Raw genomic sequence first — 18323 nt, 5'->3', positions numbered from 1 at the left:
ATAACGTAATTAAATTGAAATTTAACCCAGATTTACCTGACATCTTTTTAATCTCTTGCATCACTGTACCATTTAAAGTATGTATTTATATGTGAATTAGCACAATTTCATCAAATCACAAAGACTTTAAAAGATAGACACTTTCCAATACACTTTTATTTATGTGAAGTCATGTTTTATTACTTTAGATATGCCAAATCATGATAAGGCATGGCTAAAATTTAAGAAAATAATAAGTTTTATTCAAAACGGTTATCTCAGGTATGTTAGCCCCAGTCTGATTGTGAGTTGATCATTTTGAATATTTTGAAGTTTTTTATAGCTTACTCCCACTGTATTATGCAGCTGAGGTGGTATATTTAACAACATATTCATCTGCCTGTGAAATAATAATCTTTCAGTACTCAAGTGAATGAATAAAGAACTACAAATAGTAATAAATGGTTCCAAACTTAGATGCTTGGCAGAACAAACTGCTTCTAATATAAAGTAGTTGTTGAGCTCATGAAAACTTCCTTTTTTGTGAGCTTATAGTAAGACACATTATAAGGTTGTTTTTTAAGATACAGTGATATTTGTGTTAACATCATACTTGAGCATATAGCCTTAATTTTATATATTTGTTTTGTTCTTCTAGATATCCCGGTGGTTTCAAACAAGTGACAGCAACTCAGCTCCATATGAAGGATCCAACTGCTGTAAGTGTTTCTCCTTCTTTCCTCTCATTTGTACATTTTGGTTTGTTTTCATTTAGTTAGTTCCCCTAAACAGAGGAGATGCAATTAGCAGCTTGTCTAAAGCTAATTTAAAAACGTTCTACCAGTGGCTGTTTTGGCTTGTGACAGTGTATTTGTAAGCAGTATGTTTTGAGGTTGGACTGTAGTTTGTGCACTTTCTTGATTCTTCCATGCTGTGCAAATGGGCAAATCAGATTTGTTTCCTTCACTCGCTTTTGTCTGATTGACTTGCTTTTCGTTTCGGAGGTCTGACCTTTCTTATAAATTAACCGACTTAGACTTAGCGAAGCTGTACTTCAACTTAATGAGCTTACTACTTTCTTAAAAGCTAGCAGGAATAAAGTTGATCTTAAAAATGTGAGGAAATATACTTGCCTCTTTTTACCAGTAAATTCCAACTGTAAATTTTGTTTAAATGTTCTGTTTTAATCTTCTCTGTGATGCTGTGTATTCATGGTCTGTGAGAGAGCTGGAAATGGTGATTACATTGAACTTAAATACCTTTAATAACTGTCTGTATTAGACAATATTAGCAGTGTTCATTATTACCGATCAAAAACAGGGCACTAAGAAGAACCTTTTCTGGATAAGAACTTTTTTTCTGTTTTGAAATTTTGACCTAGGCCATTACAAAATTCTGCAAAGCTCATATGTTTTCCTTTGCTTTTACTGGATTTTCAATCCTCATTGTTGGAGGATTGAGTTCTCTATGTGCCAGTGTTTCAGAATACGATATGAAGCCCACTGAGGTTAAAATATGTATGTTTGCTTTTGACTTACAGATGCTTTGTCTTAGGACATCTTATAAATTCTCTAGAAAAAGGAGGAAGTATTTTTAGTATTCCATATGTATCTGCTACAAAATTATTAATTTTTTATTAGTGATGTTTTATCTATGATTTGGAAATCACAGCTTGCTTACAAAACATTGTATAAGCACAGAGTAAAAAAAGCAGTCTCCGCAAAATGAATTTGCTTGTCTTTTTGTTTATTTTAGTTTAGTAATTATTTTTTATTGAAATCATGAAATGGTAAAATAAAATTCCATGGTTCAATATTTCTGTGTGGAAATTTTCAAAAGAACTGAAGTGCTTTTGAGAGCAGCCTCTAGCACAATTGTAATTCCGTTTTGGAATTACCAGTAATTCTGTGTTTAAAATGGATTCTTCAACCTTTTTCATTTGTGCTTCAGCTAGAAGCTGTACACTGGGAGGCAGTATAACACAACTTCTTTTGTAGGCCCTGAGAATTGGATGTTCTATAAATTACCTTCTGGCATTTGTTCCAAAATTCCTTCTTTCTTGCCAGACTCGTAGATGAATTTCTCTGGAAACAGAGAAGGATTAAATGCGTTGCCAATAGTTAAAAATGTTGGACAGAGACGCAGCAAATGGTGATGTGGCTCAAGACTCGGTTTAGTTTAGCAAGAGAAACTTTTTTAACAGAATTCTGAAGAGCCCTCAACAATTAACTCTTTCATTCTATTCAAGATAAAGTGTTTGGATGTCCCTCTTGTGAAGGTATCTGATACATATTTTTTGTCATACTATATATAATAGTGGTGAGTGGTCATTTGGCAGTATACATACTCTGCTATGTATATAGCTCAGCTACGTACTCAGCTATGTATATAGCTGTTTTGGTTTTTGACTTGCAAGTGATATTATGACTAGTAACATCTGTTTGTTAGTTGAACTGTTCTGGTGTGACATGCATTTAAACATGATAAAGATGGAAATTATGATGGTGTTTTTATTAAGCTCTGTGAAGAAGGCCAGTGCCTTGTCTAAGTAGCATTTGGATCCTCAAAATATGATGTAAATGACATATAGTTATTGTAGAGGCTTTATATACCAGTTTATTTTACTTTTTTAAATTTAAAATGGACCTCTTTAAACTAGGTTAAATCCAATTTCTCTGAAGCCAGTGCAATTAAGGCGGCTGTACAAAGGAGAATGTATCCTTTTCCAGGAATCAAAATCTTACTTCTGTAAAGCATTATTTTCATTCTGGAGGCTAGTACTTTTTCTCTGCCCTAATTCCTGTAATCTTCTGCTAGTTTGTCTAGATAGAACTTGTTAGATGAGTAAACATTATTTTGGGGAATAGTCATGATATAGAAATTAAGTTATTTAATGGAAGAGGCTACTTTCAAAGAAAAGGATGTTGACATAAAACCAACTGTAAACTTGTGTGGACTTTGCAATGAATGTGATGATTTCCAGTTTATGTAAAAATAGATTTAAACTTGTAAGATTCTCCGTGTGCATGTACAGTATGACTCTAATTCTGTTTAGCCTTATCTTTGATTACATCCATCTGAATTCAAACACACAAATTATTTTTTCATTACAATTTTTTTCAAATTTTCACATTTTTCAAATGTGGCTTCTAGGATACATGTAGACTTGTTTTAGGAAAAGCTGATACACAGCTGATGAATAAAACAGTAGGTTTTAATAAGTAATTTGATGCAAAGTGATATGGTGTATGCTTGCATGCAGGGCTGAAAGTCATAACCACAGTTGTCAGAATTTAGAACAATTTCCTGCACTATAGTTGTATAACGATCCTTGATCTTTTCTAGTTCCTTCAAAAGTGTGGATGATGCCCTGATGATTTCACTCTGTGGAGATGGACCTCAATCTCTGTATCTTACTAACTTTGGAATTTCATTTTCTTTGCAGATAGTAGTTAGCATTCAATAAAGATATATGCTAAATTTTGAAAATGCATGCACATTTTTTCTGTAGGGTCATAGGATGATTCTGGTTGGATGGGACCTCAGGAGATCTCAAATCCCTGCTCAAAGCAGGATCAATTTCTAGGTCAGGCCAAGTTGTTCAAGTCATTATCCTGTCTGGCCTTGAAAGCTTGTAAGGACAACCTCTCTAGGCAACTTCTTCCAATGCTTGACTACTTTTTTTATTCTTTTTCTCAGTTCAGAAGAAAGTATGCATATTATAAGTGTTTAATCTCAGATATATAATTTTGCTTCCTGTGAGCTAGACAAAATGTTATTATTTTCACTTTTAAGAATCTTCTATGTTCATGCGGAACAGTGGATACAAAAAGAAGTCTGCATAGTTGATGTTTTATATAGGATGTTTAACCATGTGCTGATTTTTTCACCTCTTTGGAAAGTTTTGTTTTCATGGAAAGGTAGAAGCTACAGCACACTGCCAAAAAGACTTTAAACAAGCTAGCACATTTTTACCTTCAGCAGCTTTGATTTCCTGCATATATGTATGTGTGTGCGTGTGTCTGTAAAATTTCTGATGTTTGCAGTTATCTGTTACTCTGGAGAATAGCAGAGAATTAACTCTCTTCTATTGGGACTGGCCAGACTTTTTCAAGAAGAGTTTAATGAATAAAAAAATAGCTTTTTCATGCTCAACCTTTTCTTTCTCTGACTTAGATTTAGTGTAAATTCTTGGACTACCCGTACACTAGAATATTAAATATGCTCTTTAGGTGCAGCATAATAACAATCTACTGTAGTTTGAAACAGTCTCTTTTTCAGGTTTATACAATTTTAATATTTTGTATGCTACCACACTACTCCTTTAGGAACAGCATTAATTTGCATTGTATAGTGCTAAGAAAAATCTGTTTGAAAGGTTGGCTGTGTTTACTTTTCCAAGAGAGACCCTTTCAAAAATAAAGGAATCAGTTAAAACTTTTTATTTGAGATGCAGTCATTTGAAATGCATAGGAGTTTGGGGGTTTCTTTTTTAAAATAATATCTGCAGAAGTCTTGTTTAGCTGGATAAATACAAGTAGGTGTGAGATCAATATTTTCAAAATTAGGCTTCTAAGTGCTTGATGTGGGAAGACTAAAAGATATATTTTTAACTGTCATAGATCTGAGAAGGTAAAAAAAAGAAATTGGCTAGTATCAAATACTCAGTAAGATGACTGGCTTTTGCAATGTGCAGGGACTGTATTGCCTCTGACAAGGAAATAATGGACAATATTCAGAATAAATGCTACCTGCTAAGTAAGATTATTAAACAAGACAGGGTAACTCAATGGAAATAGGCTGCAAGGAAGCCTCTGGGGGTGTCAGTGTTGTTCAGCTGCTGGTGCTGATATGAAAGGGCTTAAAACATTCTAATTCTGCTTTTGAATGCTCTTTAGCAACCACTTGCATGTACTGGCTTGCCATTATAGCAACAGAATAATGACCTTTGAAGAAAAACTTGGACAGAAAATGTGGTTAAATCTTGCTGTTGATATTTGAAAGCTTCTTTTCTTTGCATCAGGGAAAACAAGGGATAGTTGGTAGAGTAATATGCATGTATTAAAGATCTGTTAATAAAACAGAAAAAAAAGAAAAAAGAATTTTCTTTTATGACTGTGGGTTAGGGAATGTGTTTTAATTAAGTAGGACAAAACTTCAAAGTCTGGATTAGTCGGGGCACAGAAGTTAGTATGGCATGGAGAAGAGAGTATTGTTTTAGAATCTAGTATCTTAAAATTTCTTAGTGCTCTAAATAAGACTTAGAGTTGGCTTGATCTGTTGCTTCCAAGTGAATAAAAATAAACACTATTTTGTTTTAAACAAAGTCTTACTGCGTTCTTATTTGGGGCCTGGATTTGCAAGGCACTGATAATCGTTCAGAGAATGCATTATACTTTTTAAGTGCTGAGCAGTAGTGAAAAGCAAAATGGCATGCAAGGGAAGTTCAGTTCACTTATGACTGAGTTACTCCTGTTGCAATATTAAGTACATTCATTTTTGCTGCGTTACTCATAACTGTCAAAGGCAGACTATTGAAGGTTTATGTATCCTTACATAATTTTAGTGACGTGAACAGTACTATGTACAGAGTAGACCAAGAACTGGTAGCAGGAAGCTATTGTATCATGCTGCAATTCTGGCTAATTGATATATCTCCTGAAATTCTAGTTTTTCTCAGTATGCCCAGCAGTTAATCACTTTTTGTCCTTCTCTGGAGTGGTATGTCTTTCTCTTCCTAGCAATTACTGAACTTATTTCAGCCATTGTGGTAAATTTTCTTCTGGAACTTTGGTCACTTGCTTTGTACTTTTCAAGACTGAGAGTGGTATCTCCTCCTTTAAAGTAGGTTTTATCTGGCAGACATTCTTTTCCAGGAATTGGTCTCTGGGCCTTCAATTTGCATAGCAGCCATATATTTTTTAGTTTGTTCCTACTCAGAAAATGTGTAGAGATGATAGTAAAGAACTGAAAATTCCAGAATTTTACTAGAGTTGCCTTTAGTGTATTTCTGTTTGTATTTGCTCTTTAAGTAAACTGGAAACTCTGAATCATAACTCTGTATGGCAGTATGGTTAAAAGCGTGTTTCTACTGAGAATATGTAAATTAGCCAACTAGGAAAAAGGTGTTGCAGTATTGGAGAAGATAATTGTAACTACAGCCAAAAGGAATATTGTAATTACAGTGCTTTAAAAATCCCCAAATCTTAATGCTCTTGTGTCTGTAAAGGAGATATACATGTGACCATCTTTACCTGGCAGAGATGTCATGGTCTTTATAAATAGGAGTGAATATTTATGAGGATATGGAATTTTACAGCTTTTTAGTAGCAAATGACTTGGGGAGGAGGCAGTGGGAATCCACAAATAACTGAGTAAATTGTTAAATTCCACTAATTAGTTTTGAACTATTATCAAGGTTGCAGTGAGAACTGAGAGTAGATCCTTTGCCAGTATGAAATCTCACTAAAATCACTTTTACACCTCTGATATAAAATTATGCTATTGTTATTTTAGAAGTCTAAAATAAACATAATCACAAACAAAGCATTATTAGGAATTGTCTTGTATTGAAAGTATATTACTGACCTATAGAACAATTTTTTTTTTCCGTTAAAGAAATAGCATGATCTATTGTTTTCAGGGATCGTTGAATCTGGGTTCAGGTTTTACTTGAGCTCAGCTGCACTTTTTCTTGCAATTCCATGGCTTTCTCTTTCAGGTTCGTTTACTTTTAGTAATGCTCAACCATGTCCAGGTAATAGGAGAGCGCTATTGTAGCTAACTTAACAACTTATAAATACTGCTTGCTGATACTGCCTTTTATGTTAGGCTAGCTTACTAGGGTAGCAAAAGCAACCATACAACATCAGTTAAGTCTGTTAGCGTGGAATTTTGACTGTAGGCAAAGTTTTGGGCAAGGAGCTGGATGTAAGCTCAGTCATTTCTAGAGTAGCATTTGGGGCTGCTTTGGATTTTTGAGGATGACATTGCAACGAAGGAAGCTTAAAGTTTTCCAGTACTATCTTCTCTGCCCTGGCTCACCGCATGGCCTTCTGTTACGTGCTTTGAGGTAAACTACCTTGAATTGCTCAATATTAAAATTGCAGAGTATCAGGGCCTTGTAAATTCACACTCCAGCCTACTTAGCAACACACCTATTTGGCTTTTTTAAAATCTCAATTAATAGTTTAGCTGCTTCTAGTTAGTAATCGACAATACTAAATATAATTCTCAACTTTCTAAGCTGACATTTTTTATATGACTGATCTTGTTGGGAGAGTGTTCCCTTACCCAGAACAGTATGTGTAGAGCGTCTTCAAAATGTGGTACTAGGGTTCTTCAGCATGGAAGAAGTCGACTGAGAAGAGGTTCAGAGTCTAGTGGAATGAGCAAAGGGAAACATTTCTTTTACCTTTGTTTCTAGACTTTCTCATGTGTATATATATATATATTTTTTTACCATTTTCTCTTTCCTCAGATTGTTAAACTGACTGTTTATAGAATGCTTCCAAAAAACCTTCAGAGAAGAACTATGATGCAGAGGTTGCACCTGTTCCCAGATGATGTGAGTCAGTAGTTATGCAGAGTTACCTTTCCATTCTTGTTTGCTTTGGAGGGGAAGAGGGGCAGGTTAGCAGGAGCAAATCTCTTACTTGGCATAAGATAGATGAATTAAAAAAAAAAAAAAAAAAAAAAAAAAAAAAAAAAAAAAAAAAACAAAACAGGACACATTTTATATATGTGTGTAAATACAGATATGCTCATACTTTATTATTTCACAAAATTGTGATGTGCATGACAATTAGTCTTTTGAATTTAGGTTCAACATTTAGTGTGAAAAACAGTAGTGTCAATAAAATTTGGTGGACAGATTGATTTGCTTACTCTGCAGTAATAGTTGTAACAGAAGATTCATGTCTACTAAAAGCCACAAAATGAAGATTTCACAGGTTATGAAAATGTACATGAAAAGTACATGAAAATAATGAAAACTTTGACTTGCAGCTTCCCCAAGCATGCTTTTCTGAGAGAAAAAGTTTTTAGCAAATTCTGAAGCATAATGCCTTTATACAGGTAGGGATTTGAGCCACATCTTCTCCAGCATAGATATTTGTAAGAATATTCCACTACCCAGGGAGGCTAGCCAGTAAGATAGGGTTCATTTTTTTGTTTGCTGGATAAGGTGGTCAGTCTTTTCTCTCCAGTTTTAATGCTTTGTAATCCTATCACTTTTTTCCCTGTTTCTTTTACAGAAGAACTTACTTGATTTTCTTCTCACTACATTTGTGAGCCACTACACAGTACATTAAGTTCCCATAGCCAATAATCTATTAACCCTTTTCTCTTTTTTTAGAAGCAGACTTACAATTTTCAAAGTAGTGGTGACTGTGATGCAGCATCTAGTACAGATGGCCTGGATCTCATTTCTCTTAAGCCTCTCTGCTTCCACCTTATCAATTCCACTGTTGTTGTCCTTGATTACTTGGCAACACTGTTGGTGTTTATGTCCAGGCTTGATCTCCAAGGAATGTGTAACAGGGCTGCTTTTTTTTTTTTTTTTTTTTTTTTTTTTTTTTTTTTTACTATTTTCTGAAAGTAAATATTCAATGTGAGATCTTAAATGTGAGAATTTTTTTCTGCATTTTTCTGGAGGTTTATAGGTGGTTTGAAATATACCATCAATTTGAATTTGGTGGTGTTTTTGTGACTGTTAGCTCTTTTCCATTAATGCCCATCTGCTGCTCAGTTCTTCTGAGAATCATGAATCATGAATTTTGATACATAAAATTGTAGGTAAGGATTGAAGATAGCTTTTTAAAACTATTTTGCAGGTGTTTATTTTGAGGACGCCATATATTTTGTGTCTTCAAATGCCAGTGAAACTAGTTGTGTTGAAGTTGTTAGCACCAAGTATGTAAAGTAAGTTGAATCGTTTAGTGCAGAATTGGAACTAGTGACTGACTTTATGTGAAAAATATGGCATATACATAAATTAATACTTATTTAATGTTTTTTCTTTAGTGCCTTTGTGCTGTGCAAAAGATTTACTTGTTAGCAAGCAGATAGCTAAGACTGTGCTTCCCCCACCTTAGGTTATCCCAGAAGATATACAGAAAAATCTTGTGGAAGAGCTTCCTCAGCCACGTGCAGTGCCTAAGAGGTTAGATGAATATACGCCAGAAGAAATTGCTGCCTTTCCAATGGTTTGGGCTCCGTAAGTATCTTAGATTTTTGAAAGGGAAGCATGACTGAATATGTGATGTATTGGCCTCTAACAATATGAGTAAGAAAAAAGTAGTGATTTATCTCTTAAAGTCATGTTTTTTTGGAGGGAGGAAGCAAAGAATTGCCACTTTCTTCTTACTTCTGAAAAGCTCCTGAAAATGGTATTCTCAACTTTACTTTGTCAAAGTGTAGTTGAGTAAATGCTTACTCACTTACTCTCTTTGAGCTATAAGTATGTGCTCTATAGTATGTAATTATTAGCTATAGCCAAAGGAAACCCCACGTGGTTCTGTGAGGGCGTAATTTACATAAAGTCATCTTTCAATTTGCTAATAAAGTGGGAAAGAGTTCTGCCAAATCAGATCTTGGAGAATGGATCTTTGGCAGGGTACTCACCTATATGTTTATTTTGATAAGTACTTTCTTTTCAGTATGCAAAATCAGTTCCATAGTATTTGTTTGAAATATGAATGATGGGTTTTTTTTAATAGCACCAAATGCAACACTAAGTCAACTTGTTAGTGAAAATAATGTATTGCATTCATGACACTTTCTGATTAGTACCAGTGTGATTTTCTTGTCTTCATTCTGAGGGTCATGTTTAGGATCTCATTGTGGTAGACATCAGAAATGAATATAAAGTATGCCCCTTTCCCTGAATATTGTAGTCAAATTCAAGAAGAAATGTAATAAGTAAGGAACTGGGCAGAGCTGTAAATAGGTTAACACCGATACCACCTTGATGATCTTGAATAATGTGTTTGGTTAAGTACAAGTGATTTTTTTATTCCACAAAGCTGTTAATATCTTCTAATTTTCAAGCATTCTATCTTCAGTTAGATTTGTGTTACTATAGTAGTTTTTAAAAGGTGATTGAATTTCTGCTTCTCTTTGTCCTGTAAAAGAAAAGTGTTCCTGCATACCTATTTGTACAGTGATCCTAGAGAACAGTCCTGGTATAAGCCTCAAGTGGTATCTCATCCTTTTGAGTAGTCCCATTGAACCAGGCATTAACTGTATGTTGGCAGAGGTCAGCTGCTGAAACAGTAGTGCCTTATCCCATGAGTCTGCCTGAGATACAATCTCTCAAGTGTCTTGATAGCTGAATGATCACTTGATCTTCTTAAGATCAGTAGAACTTAAAAGTAGAACTTTGCAGAATTGAACCCTTTGTATTTTATTGTGAGTATTTAACAGGTTTGGTGCAAATTTTCAGGTCTGGCTGATTTTAGAACAGCATTGGAGAGGAGTATGTGGTAATTAGGAGGTTTAGATTTCTAGCTAGTAAAGACTAGATAGTAACAAGATTGTACAGTAGAAAAAAATATTATACAATTCAAAAACCAGTAACTGTTTCAAACAAAGGAAGACTTTAAATACAAAGAAAGGGGGAATTGTGTTTTAATTAGGAAGGTAAAGTTTATCTGGAAGAACAAAATAAAATTTGAATTAATGAAGTGAAGGGGAATTTCACACTATAAATTTCACAGTAGGGGAGGAGGTTAAAATTTATATTAAAGCTTTTTTTTTTCTTTTAAGTAAATGAAACATTTTAAAACATAATGTGTATTTTCTGTATTATAAAGCACATACAAATAGTGCTTTGCCCTCCGTGAACTGCAGAGATCAATTGACAAGAGATGGAACTCTTCCAAAGGAAAATCTGTAATAGGATAAAATAAATGGACGCTTGGGAAGGATTTACTTGTAATTCAAAAGAAAGGTGTGTGCACAGTTGCTTTTATATACCAACAGGCTCTCACTGCTCAAGCCAGAGAGAAACAATTAAGAAATCTCAGTCATAAATATTACAGATGTCTGTTTCACATGTATTTATAGGATTTGTATTCCTTTCCAGGGAAAATGGAGCAACGTTCCATTGATTCTATTGTTTTTAGTGACATTTCTTAATGTTAGTAGGCTTTTGCTTGTAAATCCTCATAATAGCTTGAGAAAGTTAGACTAGATGAATGTCCTAGACTTAAGTAAAAGAACTGAGTAGAACTCTGTGTTTATATATAATATATATTTATGCTTGCACATCCACACAGTATTCATACTGAATTGCACTGATGCTAAATATTAAAAATGGGGTATGAAACCTTTCATTTACGGAATATTTTTCCTCTGCTTTGAGTAATTAAACTTAGTGAAGCATGAGATATCATGAGGGTCTACATTATGTGACTATTAAAGATGCACACCATTTTGCTCTTGTGTATTTGGATATTTGCCTTGTCTGGTAGTCAGCGTACCAGTGCTGAGTAAACGTTTTAAGTGGATTCCAAAAAAAGGAAATGTAGGTCCATAAATAACAATTTAATATGATTCTCTAAATGTGACTCCTGACCCAGGAAGTCCTAAATATTACTGTGAACTTACCCTATTTTTTTTATTTCTTTTCCCTGTGACTCTGTTACGGAGCTGATGGAACTTTGATGCAAATTAGAATGGCAGATCTTACATCTGTTTATTAAACAAATGAATAGTTGCTCATCAGTCTAGAAAGTTTCCAGCAGCCCTTTGATGATAAATTTTGAAATGTATTAATGTCTTAATACTCTGCTTCCTTTAAATGTCAAACCTGAATAACTGCAAGTATTAAGCAAGCAGACTAGAGTTTTGATCTGGAGTCTGCCAGATAATTAATACAGATGACTTGTGCTCTTCCGTTCATTTTCAGTATGTAGAATTTAATATATTTTTGGTAAAGAAAGTTTAAACATCTGGTGAATGTTGTATGGAGGGCACTTAAAAGGAGTATGCAAAAAAGAAAAAGAGCATGTTTGTTTAGGCATCCGAATCCAGACACTCCGTTGTGATATAGTGCTTGCTTAATGTGAGTTGACTTAGCCTTTGCTGTTCTAAAATGGGGAAAGGACACGGACAGCTTAAAAAGAAGAGGATTTATGAAATTATTTGTGTTGTACCATGATCTTCCTGTGTTATCGTGAATGTGGGTCATGCTTTTAAACACTACTTCAAAAATCAAGTGTCCTTAGGCTCCTAAGTGATTCTAAAATAAATTCTGTGCAGAAGTAGAATAATGTGAGGCACATTAGTATAGCCACACCTGTAATGGAGCTAAGCCCCATAATGCCTTAAACAAGACTAATAGGTATCATCTGTTTTCTCACCCTTTCTTCAGGGTGGAAACAAGTAGATTGGTTTTGGCTTTTTTCAGATATACACGTTGCTATTTTGTTTTTTAAAAAGGCAAGATTATCCCCTCTACTGGATGGAGTGGAAAATGCTGAGATCCTTTTGCCTGTAGCTTCTATGAGATTAATTCGGACACTACAGAAAAGTCGAGAATTCTACAGTGCATTAAAGTTGATAAACTGCACATGCTGTAATATACTCTCATATAATAAACTTTAGTACCAACACTCATGAAGATTGTTATATGAAACAACTGAACTGTTCCTATTAAACAGGAATCTGGCAGTTAACTTGAACTAGCTAATTGAGAGTGTCACTGCTGTCGAAGGGAATGGTGCTGCACTGCCAGATTCGGAAATGCTTTCCTTTGCACTCCTGCACTGCTGTAGTCTTGCTGGAGTTCATCTTAGTGCTAGGCCACCTTGATTGTGTTGACAGATAGCCCTATATGTTAGGGGATAAGTAAACCTTGATTCCATCTAATTTAGTCGTTGCTGTCAATCTAAGTCCTAATAGCTTCATGTTAGCATTGAGCAGACTACTTGAGCATGTTGATTCTTGGGAAAATCTGCAAGTAGGAAAACTCTTCTGAAGCTAGAATTCCCTTCCTCATTTGTTGGAGGCATTCACTCAGAGGAATCCAAAGAATTGAGTAAAAGTGTACCCATTTTTCCTATTTCTCTGCTCTGTAGGGTCGTCCTCATAGACGTTTGAAAAATGCTATCTGTGTACAGTGTGATGTGTGAGTTTTCTCTCTTTTTAATCCCTGGCAGCCATGGAGGTTGAGGAGTGCTTTTCACAAGAGAGACATAAAGGCTTACCTGACTGGTTGACTGCCATATCTGCTGCTGCCTTAGAAGCCCTGCAGTTGCAGCAGATTTGGTGCTTTCAACAGAGGAGACGATAGTGCTTTTTCTGTAGGACAGTGGGGTAACTCAAGTGGGTGTTCTGGTGAGAAGAAGCAGGGAATAGGTGGACCGAGGTGTGAACATAATAGAAGCTCTGCAACAAAAGAGCATTAGAAGACAAATTAATACTAGAGTTAGTGGGCTATGAGCAGAACAGGGAGAAAGAGAGGAAAAATTTTAGGGCTTTCTCTGAGGGGAGAGGCTGAGCCAGAAATTTTCCTTCAGTCACCTATTCTAGCAGGGACCTGTTTTGAAAGCAAGTGGACATTCCTAGCACTGCAGCCATACCTTTGCTTTATACAACTCTTGGATTCTAGTCGCATTTTCTTCTCTGCACTCAGGGATTGGTTAAGTCCTTGTACAGAGGTTAAGAATGAAAATGAGTATCTACCATCTCTCTGCTAGCCATAGGGCTCGTCACTGTACTCAGCATTGCGATCTCAGCTTCGTGTCTTGGCCTGCGCTCAGACTACTTTGGGTGTCAGATACTAGTGTCAACTAGATAAATTTTAATTTAACATTCTGCTCACTTCTTGATGCTGGACAGAGTTTCTAATTTGAAGTAATGAGATCATAATGCTTTTCCCTTTTTCCTAACAGAGAGAATCTAATATATTATGGTGATTCTACAATATTCACAGTGTTACAGCAACAGGAATAGAGCAGCTTAGTTGTGAAATAAAAAATACGGAATTGAGCAAGTTTGTAAAATAACTTTCTGATTTGATAAGTAGAGCACAGAAGAAGCCTATAAAAAGGAATTTGAAGTGAATTGTAATGGTAACTGTTCTCAGATTAGATTGCCAGCTGGAATGTCTGATATTAGACAGTTTTGCATTGACAGCACTAGAAGAAATGCAGTAGGACTACCCAGCTATAATAGGCTCTGCTGTGCTCTGAACTTTATTAGTGTGTGTGAGCTCATGGAAGAATTAGTGTTTGTATTATTGCTTTGAGAGACAACAGAAGCAACAAAGGTTTAAGCATTTACGTATTCTTTAATGTTTATAGAGTAAAAGATTTATTTAAAAATGAGTCTAAAATGGAATAAAATATTGTAGGCAGATTTGTTCAACAAACTGAAGAGATGCTAATTAAAGTATGATTATATAAGTCTGATATTCTTTACAACTTGTAATGCAACAAAAACCTCAACCATCTAGCCTGATTTTTTTTTTTTTTTTTTTTTTTTTTTTTGAAAGCATTTTAACTGTGAAGGAAACATCAGTTGTTTCATAGCAAATATTCTCAAGACTCAGTAGATCTTGAAATACAAATATTGCAGGAACGTATGTGTATCTCCAAATGCAAAACTGACTTTCTGTTAAGTTCCTAGTCATTTTATGATTTTCCAACTGACAATTGCCCAGAAGATTGTAGAGGCCTGATACCTGCAGCCTTGGAGGTATCCAGAAGTTGACTGGACGAGTCCTTGAGCAGCCTGATCTAATGCTGGAGATGGTCCTGCTTTGAGTGTGGGAGAAGTTGGAGCAGATAGCTTCTGTGGCCCTTTCCAACCTAAATTATGCTATGATTCTGTATATATATAATGAAAGTAAACAAGCATACATAGTAAAACAGATGAAAATTTTAATAAGCCATGTTTAAAAAGCCAAAAACATAGGTTTTCAATAGTGTTAGGTCGATTTGCCTTTTCCTCTGGCTTTATTTGTTAGTCTGTACTGGAACCTTAAAAGTCTGGGTGAGAACATATGGCACTGAAATGAGTAGCCTTTCCTTGACTCTGTGTCTGCATGTGAACTGCATTTGGAGTATTGAAAGGCTGTATGTTTATTGTTGTATGTGTTTTGGACTGTGAGTTTCTGCAGGGCCCATAGTTAGCTTCTGAGCAGTAGGAGTAGTGCCTACAATAAACAGAAAATGAAGGATACAGAAAGACTCTAAAACTCACCTCTTCATGTGGTTTGAATAAGTCATTCTGACTTACGTGATTTTTGTCTATCCTCCACTAAATTTCACACCTGCTGACTACTGTACTTGACAAGGGGTAGAAGTTAAAGAGAATTAAATTCTTGTGAGCATGATAAAAAAAAAAAAAATAGGGAGCCAATTTGAGAAAGAATCTCTGGGACACGTGGCCTTTTTTTTTTTTTTTTTCCTCCCTAACAAAACAAGATCAGCTAATATTAGCTCTTTAAAGATAGCTATATCTTTTGATGGAAAGGTTCAAATGAAAAGCATAGTTTGATTAAAAGTACTTAAAGACCTAAAATACAGGGAAATTCTATTGTTTTGTTAAAATTAATGTTTAAGTTTTTATGTCAAAGCTTATACCTAAGAAACTTAGTCACAGTAGAAGAAATAGAATGTAGCCCACTGAATATAAACTGGTCAAAATACAGATATAAAGGTAAGGTGCATGGAAAAAAGTTACTAATGTTGCGAAGAAATAAACCTTTTTCTCTTAATATGAAGTAATATGCAAATAATTGCCTTCTGAAAGTAAAAATAATGCATTCAACATTGCTGGTGATCTCATTGGAATTTTACCTATGTTTTCTATTGAAGTAACTCTATATTTTTTAGGGCTCATTTTCTGGTAATAGGAATCTGACGCACTATAGACAAATACACAAATCAAAGTTGACCACTAAAATGGAGAAATATTTTTTTAGTAAAAACAGAGGTCCAATGTGAAAACCTAGCAAATAGCTTGTATTTTTTGGAACAGACGGCCACATCAAGTTGGATCCTGCTCCATGAAAACAGAGAATTCAATGTCAAAATATTTCCCGTGAGAGACATTTCCTTTCCCCCTAACCTGAACCAGTTGACTTCCCAAACTGTACAAAGCTTACCTCTTAGATCCTCGATGGAGAGGTCTGAAACAACTGTGGTGCGAAAATGTGTAGGTTCAAGGAAGTTAAAGTTACATTACCTCTATCCAGATGAGTTTAGAGGGGAGGAAGAATCAAAAACTTGCTCCTTTGAGTTTGATTTGTGGCTTCTTACTGTGAATGAATCTGTTATTTTAAGTTTTTTCAGGGTTTCAAACAGAATGTTTTTAATGAGAGCTTTAAACAAAAACCATAATTGAATTCTCCAGGCAGATATGACTAAAAGGACAATTCTGTTTTTGCTTCTAAAAGCAAGGATAGATCAGATTTACATCAATGTAAATTTTCCCAGTACAGAATATCTGAAAATTCTCCTTCTGACTATTTATAGACAGCGCTCTTTTAAAGGCAGGAATTTGCTTTGAAGGTGTAGTTTAAAATCACTTAAATCAGAATGTTACCAAATATATAGAAAGACAACTTTGTGTTGTTCCAGGCTACCTTCCTGAGAGTTTCCCATAAGGAAATAAAGCAAGAGTCCGATTTCTAGGAGTGCCCAGAGTTTGTTGCTGGTGTGTATATGGAGTGCCTTATTCTGCTGCCAGGCTTAACAGGAGCTCTCCACGGGCCTCTCCATAGGTCAGACAGTCTCTTGCTTGTCTTCCTGGGGGCAGGGAGGAGGGAGTCATTAAATGATTCTGATAGTTTTAAAACTTTATAAAAAACTTTAAAAAAACTTTAAAACTTTATTATAAACTCTGAAATTTAATTTAAGAAAACCAAATACATTTTTAATGTTTATTTTTTCTGAGTAACTTACCTGATTTTCTAGCCCTCTTCTCTACATCTTGCTTTGAGGGAGAAGGTGGCGGAGACTAGACTGAAGGCAGAATTTGTTTCAGGTGAGCAGAGTCCTAGTTATGACAAGCAAAGTCTCAGCTGTGGCACTGTTTGTTCCCAATATGCTGAGCAACAGGACACTTCAGTACCCTGTTGCAGGCAACAGTGACAGGCAGTTTTACTTTATGAAGTTCTTGATCTGCTGATTTCGTCAGATAACATTACAGGAAGCCAACACAAAAGGACACTTGCAGTTAATAAAACAAAAAAAAAGCATAAAATGCTTTTTGTTCTACAAGGAACAAAGTATGAGATATAAGTGAAAAATCACTATGAGATGCATAAAATACAAATCACTGTGAGATATATGAGATATAAATGAGGACCATTACTCGAGCTATCTGAGGAATCTCAGAAAGCAATCTGTGAAGATCTCGGCCAAAGATGGTAGGGTCTTGAGCTACTTTTTAAGGACAATTTCATGTTTATATATGAGTGTTTAAAAGTTCTATGCTGAAACAAACATATTCCGCTAGTCATTTTCTTAATTCCTTTTTAGTTGCAAACTGTGTCTGTGTTCTTTGGGTTTTGAACTGTATATGTAAAACACCTCACACAGTAGTGTTTTGGCTCTTCCTTGGGCCTTGGGGTATTTCTGTAGTAGAAATAAATACTGTTTCTCCAGCTTGTGTGCTTTTCCATACTCTCACAAAGCAGGGTTGGTATGTGTCAGCATGCAGAGAAGAAATGGCCAACACAAACTTTTTTTTTTTTTGGTAAGATTTGAGCAAGTCCACTTTTTCCTAAAAACAGAAACTAGAGAGACAGAGAAAAGGTTATGCTGCCAATATAACACAGTTCTGTTCCAACATACTCTTTGAGGATGGAAGTTCATTTTCTTTGGCTTTTTTTTTTTTTTTTTTTTTCCCCTCAATAGGAATTCCAGTAACTAACTGGAAATCATTAACCCCCATTACAATTTATAAACTATCATTGGTACTTTTTTAGCGGTAGGTACATTTAAAAAATGACGATTTCATGCAGAATTTATCTTAACAGAAAACCAAAACTGAGTCTCATATTGCAGTGTGCCAGAGCTGACTCTAAATTCCCATGGATAAAACGCTGCACAGTTAAGTACATATGAAGAAAACTGCTCTCGTCTGCAACATTAGGCTTTAACTGCAGACAGCAGTTGGATAGTAAACTAAATGGCTCAGTGGCTTAATAATGTTAAAAATCTGACAAATCTATGTTTAAAGCATTTAGCCTATTAAAGTGAATTATTGCCTCTTCTCTAGCATACATAAAACACACCATTGCAAGCGATTCCTAAACTCTTTACTGGGGGAAGCTTACATCGTAGCCAGGGTATTACTGAAGGTAAGAGATTTCATAAATGGCTAAC

The 18323-nt window shown here is 35.1% G+C and overlaps 1 protein-coding gene across 1 annotated transcript in view; it reads left to right on the top strand.

Moving 5' to 3' along the window:
* MRPL13 (mitochondrial ribosomal protein L13) overlaps positions 1–18323 on the top strand; it is a 34368-nt gene that overhangs the window by 6231 nt on the left and 9814 nt on the right. The window contains exons 4-6 of the mRNA XM_062568409.1: positions 638–698; positions 7460–7546; positions 9075–9196. Of these exons, the coding sequence (XP_062424393.1) occupies positions 638–698; positions 7460–7546; positions 9075–9196 (270 nt within the window). The remainder of the gene's footprint in view (positions 1–637; positions 699–7459; positions 7547–9074; positions 9197–18323) is intronic.

The sequence above is a fragment of the Rhea pennata genome, chromosome 2, assembly GCF_028389875.1.
Source record: "Rhea pennata isolate bPtePen1 chromosome 2, bPtePen1.pri, whole genome shotgun sequence".
NCBI lineage: Eukaryota > Metazoa > Chordata > Aves > Rheiformes > Rheidae > Rhea > Rhea pennata.
Note: the sequence above shows the minus strand (reverse complement) of the source record. Positions and strands in the feature narration are given on the sequence as shown.